The 7,717-nt window shown below is 38.6% G+C and overlaps 1 protein-coding gene across 2 annotated transcripts in view; it reads right to left on the bottom strand.

The window, feature by feature from the left end:
* Nucleotides 1-1,313: 1,313 nt before the first annotated feature.
* The window catches only part of LOC134174374 (putative N-acetylated-alpha-linked acidic dipeptidase), a 30,578-nt gene continuing 24,174 nt past the window's right edge, over nucleotides 1,314-7,717 (bottom strand). The window contains exons 15-19 of one of the 2 annotated variants that reach the window (XM_062639284.1): nucleotides 7,161-7,251; nucleotides 6,388-6,652; nucleotides 4,899-4,980; nucleotides 3,151-3,243; nucleotides 1,314-2,125 (exon numbers count right to left, since the gene is read on the bottom strand). In XM_062639284.1, the coding sequence (XP_062495268.1) occupies nucleotides 1,936-2,125; nucleotides 3,151-3,243; nucleotides 4,899-4,980; nucleotides 6,388-6,652; nucleotides 7,161-7,251 (721 nt within the window). In that variant the 3' untranslated portion in view covers nucleotides 1,314-1,935. Of the gene's footprint in view, nucleotides 2,126-3,150; nucleotides 3,244-4,898; nucleotides 4,981-6,387; nucleotides 6,653-7,160; nucleotides 7,252-7,717 lie in introns of those variants that run through there. The other variant, XR_009968619.1, reaches the window with a different exon arrangement.

The raw sequence follows: 7,717 nt of genomic DNA, 5'->3' as shown, positions 1-7,717 counted from the left end.
CAAGTAGGTTTGGGAAATAGCTGCGCTGAAGTTCATCTAAAAATACTCTTCCATTAAAAAAGTAAGCAAAGCTCCATTTGCTTTAAAAATTCAACTGCTACAAGTTGTGGTTTGCACTGAACAAAGATGATTCACAAAGCAGACCCAAATATGGAGGCAAGAAGTGGACAGTTTGAACCCCACCTTACCTAAATGTCACATAAAACATGGTGTTACAACCAGCCTTATGGGTGCTTCCTCTCTCTGGACCACTCTAACTTATATCTTTTGTATGCAGGGGAACAGTCAATAGGAGAGGCAGAATTTCTGTTCCTATATCCTATTCCCTGCAGTGGTAGTTGTTGGGGTTCTTTTAATCCACAATTTATTTTATTTAATGGATGTTGCTGTCGTTTCAGAGTGTAACTATCTGTATTTGTATATTACCTGCTAGCTATTGCAAAAAGGGCCCTAATGAAACTTAACTGAAACAACTAATTTTGCAAGAGGTGGATTATAGACCATCATACTGAATCCTCCACTGGCAAAAGAAACAGTGGAGCAGCCAGCAGCACTAAAACAGTTAGAAACAGCAATGTCTCACATTAGCACAATTAGATTTGGGAGGAGACATCTCTGTGGTTTTACCCCAATCACTGTCATAAAAATGGGAAAATAACTGGGCAATAACTTTGGGTATAAGAGCATTTCCCATAGTCTGGTAAACTGGATTATTTTATGAGAAAGACCAGCATTTAAGTAAAATAATGAGTTATTTAATAGTTAACTTGCCTAAAGGGTTTTAATGTGAAGAGTTGAAATACTTATGAATGATGTTTTAAGGAAAAGAAAAAGAATCTACTATGACACCGAAAACCATCAGATCATGCGACAGTCTTCTAAGACATGGTGGAGGCCTCATCTAAAATGGCAGATAGAATCACACGAAGTATTTCTGTCCAAGATGTTAGCAGTCCTCCAGTGGTGGAGCATCAAATGACAGGATCTGATTTTCTGAGACTTCTCAGTCTGATCTCAGTTGTCTCATTGTAGTCTTTTCAGCTGTCATAAGAGTAAGCTGCACAGCAATATCAGAAATAGAGACTGTACAAAAATGGTAATAGTTTGGTTAATTTGAAACTAAGGACTGAGGACTTCTTTTTCCTCCTAATTTTCTTCATATTAAAAATACCTTGTTATGGATAAGTCATAGCAGGGGTAGATTTTGGATGAAAGAATAAAAGTAGGTCTTCATCTCGGAAGACATGCTTTGCGAGATGATTATATATCTGACAAGATGGATTACCTTGTTTTCACTCCAGTGACTAGAAGGCTTCTTGCTTAATTTTATTTGCAAAAAGCTGTGAGACTCAGCATGTGAAGAGAAGAACGTCATGGATGAGTATTCTGGGCTGGCTGCCCAAAACTTGGTATAATACTATACATCCAGCACATGGTATGTGACAGTTTTCTAATCTTCATACATGAACCCTTGTGTAAAAGGAGAGCTGAAAGGGCTATGCTGCAGTATAATTATGTAACCCCAAGGTAAATAATAAAAAAACAAATAAAACTAGACAATGACAGAAACATGAAATGACTTTTGACTTCCTGATGCACTATGAAGACTGCTAGAGTAATCAAGCTAGCAAAATTCAAAGCTCTGAAAATAAATCCAGTGGTTGGCAATTCTTAAAATATGAAGCTGAGAGAAAACATCACAGCTTTTCACTCTCACTTCAGGAAATATCTTCAGCCTGAGCTTTCTGAGTGGAGTACATTACCTTGTTAGCATTGCTAAATGCATTCCGCTTGCGTATATTATGTGCAAAGAACAAGGTCTTTTTGGATTTTGTGTTCTTTGTAATAATCCTCCTAGTGTTTTTAAATGCTCTGTTTTTAAGGCTTCTGCAGACTGTCAAATGTTGTCCTCACTGATGATAATGTTGTTGATATTTATCCTACTTCTTTCAGTGTTTCTGCTGCTGCCTGTACAGTGAAGGCTGCAATGGAAATCTGCCTCTTAACTTCTTCCCAGGCCTCATGCTGATCCGCTTTGCTTTCAATATCAAACATGGCATCATAGATCCCTGGGAATGATTCTCCTGCGTACTTGTTATGGCTGCTCGGAGCAAAGATAATATGTCTGTAGAGAATTCAAGGGGAAAAAGAGAACAATATTCTGCATTAGGAAAATAAAACATTATTTTCTGGATAAAACAAATCTGTTTATATATAACCTGTTAAATTCTTGTCACTGAAGAGGTAAATAAATAAAACCATTGCAGCAATAGTACCTATAATCTACAAAGCAAGAAAGTAACATGAGCTATGTTATTCCATGGGAATTCTCAAACTTTATAGCTATGATGACTGAAGATGAAGTTGACCAAAGTATTTCCTTGTCCCTTGTCTCTCATCTAAAATAAGATAAGAGACAAAAAAAGCCAGCTTCTTTTTCTCATAGATATACACAATCTCCAATATAAACAAGCATAATTTGAAGCAGGAAAGTTGATGCTTTAACCAGAGACTGTTCTCAACCAATTTTTAATCACAAGCTATGAAAGGTAGATACTGTAGATACTGAGAGATCTGCAGATCTTAAGCTCTCCTTCAACATTTTTCAGTGGAAAGATTATTGTTCTGCATTATGCAGAAGGATTGAAAAGCTACACTTTACTATTCTGCCTCTCCAACAATATTTACTTCTTGAACTGGATGAGAGGACTACTGAATTCATTGCTGTTGAAGTACAGCCCACTACACTGTATTTGCTAGCATGACTGCTGTGTTATAACCAATCAAATTGTAGATACTCCAATTATACCCTATGTCACTTTCAAATAATAATAATTTCCTAAGATCATTTACCACTGAAATTACTTGAACTGAGTCAAGGGCCAAACTTTTAGGTCTGTTTATAAGCCCGATGAAATCAATGGGAGTAGGTTTATGGATCTGAATAGGCTTCCAACAAGACTTGTCCTCCTTCTGTATAGTGTATCTTCTGGAAGTTTTCCCTAATGTCTTCCCTTTTCAATCTTATTTATCCTGTTTACTTTTACCATGTTGAATAGAATCATTACAATTCCATTTAGAGACCTGCAAATCTTAAAGGAATTCTCATAGGGTACTCCAGGCAGAAAGTGAAAACCAAGCCTCTCTTACCTATAGAATGGCCTGCCAGGTAATCCAAGAGGATCGATGAAAGCCCTTTCTAGAAGCATGAGCTGATCATTCAGTGATCTGACAGCAAGTGGGCTAAAAAGAAAATGGGACTCTGTTAGCTATAGAGTGTTTGGCCCATTCTCATCCTGTGCCCCAGTGTACACAGCTCTGGATTTATGAAGGACACCAGAACTTCAAGTGTAGCCCACAAAAGACAACCCATATCAGCTAACTTACACAACAGAATTATGCTGATCTGTACTATGAGACAGTCTGCCTCATAACCTGACAGTTTCTTAAAGGTGCTTTTAAAGACCAAGGAATAGTGTCAAAGAAGACAGAGACTTTCAGGTGTTTTCTCCCATGCTGCATCTATTCCTTATCTTCTTTTCACTACGATGCTTAGGCAGACCATTCCCTTCTTCTGTAAAAGTTTTCTAAAAACCCTATTTTCCACAAAGCCAGCCAGCTGCAAATTACTTTAATGAAATCATATTTATTTTTATGTAAAGCCACAACATCTGCGAAACAGGAACCTTGTCATGTTAGAATCATCTCTTGAGCCATCCAAGAATTGCGTTTTTCTGATGATAGATTTTTAACTCCCTAGAGCAGAGACTGTGTTTGTGTGCTCTGAATAGCTCTGATGCTTAACAAATAAAAGAACTGTTAAGATTATACTGAATTTATGTGGGTTTGGTAATTTCTATACAAAGGAACTTACTGTAGTCTTCAAAGCCATACAACAATAAAAGAATAGCTAAAATTTATATCACAGTAATCTTAGGAGTAATTCAACTACTGACAATGAAACTGTTTCAAGTTTACATTGGTGTAAAAAGAAACTAAAACTGGTTGGTTGAATTAAAGCTTAAATTTAGGCCATCCATCAATGAAACCATTCTGAAAATATCACATACATGTTGTATGTCATAAATGTCATATTTTACATATGAAATTATTGATTGTTTATTCGTCCTGAAAATTGCTGCCCTTAAAAGGATGGCTTTTATTCTCACTTACTCTTCCATAAGGGTCAGCATACGGCTAAATTAGATTCTTCCCAAGCAGGATATCATACACCTATGTATAAACAAAAGGAAGTTTGGCTTGTCATCTGGGCACGGCCTACCAAGAATAAGAATTAAGTCAAATTAGGCCTTTTGGCACAGGAGGTGCACAGAATTTCTTGAAAGCTTATCCAAAATCTTGGCACAAATACAATAACGGTACAGCTGATTTTTTCCTTTCATTAAGTGGTAGCAGTATCTTGACAACTAGACTGCTGTCAAAGACAGACCATGAGTCAACATTTGTTCCTTAACGATAATGTAGTGACAAAATCTTAGGACATGTCTCTACTTAGAGGGAGTGATACACCTGAGCTGGCTCTGCTCATGCTAACCAGCATTCTAGTCACATCCATGTATCATCCTGCACTGCTCCTCAACTCAAACCCTTCAAGAATTGCCACTAATTAGCTTGGATACTTTTCAAAGCTAACATGGGTGGACTCCCAGGCTCTGCAGTGTCTCTGGTGTCCACTAATTCAACATTTCTACACTTTTCTTCCTAGAGTAACCACATCCTTAAAGACAAGAGTCCATAAGGACTTCCAATGAAACAAATGACTGACAGTTACTTGTCACCAAGGTTATTCAGGGCACTAAATGCAAGTGAAGACTATGTCCTCTGAGCCCAGAAGACTATGTGGAATATGTGACTGGAATTAAAAGAGTTAAACTTACTTATTGCTATCTATTTGTTGCAGTCTCTCATGAAAGCTAGCAGCAACTTCTGTAAAATTCTTCACAGCTGAAAAGAGGGCATCTGGAGGGAGCAAGAAGGACGTATTTAACTTCAAATACTGAAGGAATCATGAAACAAATCACATTTTTCAAATTACAGGTTTATCTTTCACTGTGATTGTGAGCTGTCAATTCTTACTGGATGAAAGTCGGATGACCCTATATTCTTACATTAAAAATGATGCAATTCTGTGCCTTGGAGACAATAGAAAACAGTATTTTTGTGAATATTATCATTTGCTACTTGAAGATGGCACAGAAATATCAAAAACTATATGATGATTTCCAGAACCTGGTTGTTCAGGTAGGTTCAGGATTTTATAAATCCCAACAACCTGTGTTTTACTTGTATGTCTTTCCACACACACTGAGTTTTGAGACAGAGAGTACATGCGTATGTATGTGTGTGTGCACATGTTCTTGATATTGGTCATTAGCAGCCAAGTCCTAAACTGAATGCTATATAATGCTGCCAATAAAATAAAAGCTTCTCAGGCAGGAGGCATCTTATGAATGCCTGTAATATAAAATAAAATTTCACCTGCCAGCACAAGATCTCCATTATGGCATAGAAATGAACCATTCCTTCTTTACCAAGCCTCGAGGCAAACTTCTCATGGTGCTTACACTTGCCATCATATATCTATAAATTGAAACAAGACAAGTTCTGCTGGATATAAGGAGAATCTTTTTACCCTGAGGACAATCAAGCATTGTGGTTCAGTGGGGTTCTGTAGTGTCCGTCCTTCGTGGCTTTCAAGACCAGATGGGATAAAGCTCTCAGCAAACTGGTATGACCCAGCTTTGGGCAGGTTGACCTAGAGACCTCCTGAGGTTCCATCTAACCTGAAACAGGGGAAGTTCCTTCTAATTTACACAGGGGAAGTTTAGGTTAGATATAAGGAAGTTCTTTACTATGAGGGTGGTGAGGCACTGTAATGGGTTGCCCAAGGATGTTGTGAATGCTCCATCCCTGGCGGTGTTCAAGGTCAGGTTGGACAGAGTCTTGGGTGACATGGTTTAGTGCCAGGTGTCCCTGCCCATGGCAGGGGGGTTGGAACTAGATGATATTAAGGTCCTTTCCAACCCTAACTATTCTATGATTCTATGAAATATCCTATGATCCTACAATCAGTGTCAGACAATTATCCAACACCATAAACTGCAAAGCAGTGTGATTTTTTTTAGGGACACAGACAAACATATCTTGTTGCCAACACCAGTCAACCATGCACAGATCAATGAACATGAGACTGTAAGTGATAGCTCTACTTGACAGTGGCATGGTCTCAATAGGAGAGGCGAGGCTCTTGTTTTATTTACTGTCCATACAGCACAAGGTGAATACCAAATCATGACTAAAACAGAGATTAACATAAGGCAATGCTAGAATTAACAGGGGAGGAGTGTGAAGAAAGACTATGCATACCAAAGGATACGTTGTATGTTGTCAGTTCCTCTTCATGATTCCTTGATAAATTATAGATGATGTGAGCATAGTTGCTCAGAGCTGTTGCATAATCTCTGCAGTCGAAAGGAAGAACAGCGGAGTTGGCCAGTTCAAACACTAGCCCTCCCCGTACCTGTGCGACTGTCAGATGATTCTTGAAAGTGGGATCATAAAACCTTTCCACAATTTCGTAGGTTTCATAGACACTGTGGTAAACTGGGTAGCTGCTGTATTTTTCTACATTCTGAAACAAACAAAGCCAAACAAAACCATTATGCAGCTGTGGAAGGCACTGAAAAGGCATTGTCCTGGTTTTCCAAAGGAAAAGGCCACATTGCACAGAATGCTCATTGAACATTTCTCAGTTGTCTAATCTCACAGTATGTTCCAGAGTCAAATCCATATTTTTCCATAAAACATGAATCACTTGAATACAAAGCTTCATAAGTAATTACAAATCAGTCAAAAGTCATCATAAGCCACTCCTAAGCCTTCATCAACCACGGGTAATTTTGAGCATATCCGTTTACCCTGAGGAAAGGTCGTTCTCTCTGACTGACACCATGCTGACCATTCCTATTCATCAAATATTTGGGTTGCAGAAGCACATGAAGTTCTCGTAATGAACTGGGACTCCACTCTCACACACTAAACTGAACTATTCCAAAAAGCTGGCAGTCTAAGTGGCTCAGTTACAGGTGATATTATTCAGGCAGTAACAGGGAGACAACATTACAAAGACACTGACTTACCCAATTTTTACTGTAACGTGCTCTGCCTGAAGCGATGCCCAGACGTTGAAAGAAGACTTCAAAGTCATTGCCAGAACCCAGTTTATTTATTCTGTTAACAAGAAAGAGGAAAATGCCTTGAGTGACAATACTTAAAGTATAATCTTAGCTTGCTTCCAAGTACTGTGGCAGTTATTTATCCTACAGTGGCAGTGATGCAGTCTTTCCTAGTACACTCTTTCTGTCAATATATCAGTAATTGCCTGTGACCCCCCCTATGTTATATGCACCTCATCAACTGCATCCTCAGAGATGCAGAGTCATCATTCTCAGGTGCAGAGAAATCAAACTCTCAAGAGGAGAATTTAACTCACTGCGTTGAATCATTGAGCTGACTTCCATTTTCCCAAACTCCCAGCTCAGAGAGTTCACAACAGTATCAGCATGGCTCAATGGAATACAACCAGTCTTTGAGATTCCATAGAGAAACTCTGGTAAATTTGAAAGACAGTGTTGTAAATTCCTGCCTGGCGTGGTCCCCAGCCACCCAAACTCAGCAGCCTTCCAGGAGACTGGAA

Source organism: Pezoporus occidentalis, unplaced genomic scaffold, assembly GCF_034315485.1.
Source record: "Pezoporus occidentalis ecotype Australia unplaced genomic scaffold, CSIRO_AGI_Poc_V1 ctg6, whole genome shotgun sequence".
Taxonomy (NCBI): domain Eukaryota; kingdom Metazoa; phylum Chordata; class Aves; order Psittaciformes; family Psittacidae; genus Pezoporus; species Pezoporus occidentalis.
Note: the sequence above shows the minus strand (reverse complement) of the source record. Positions and strands in the feature narration are given on the sequence as shown.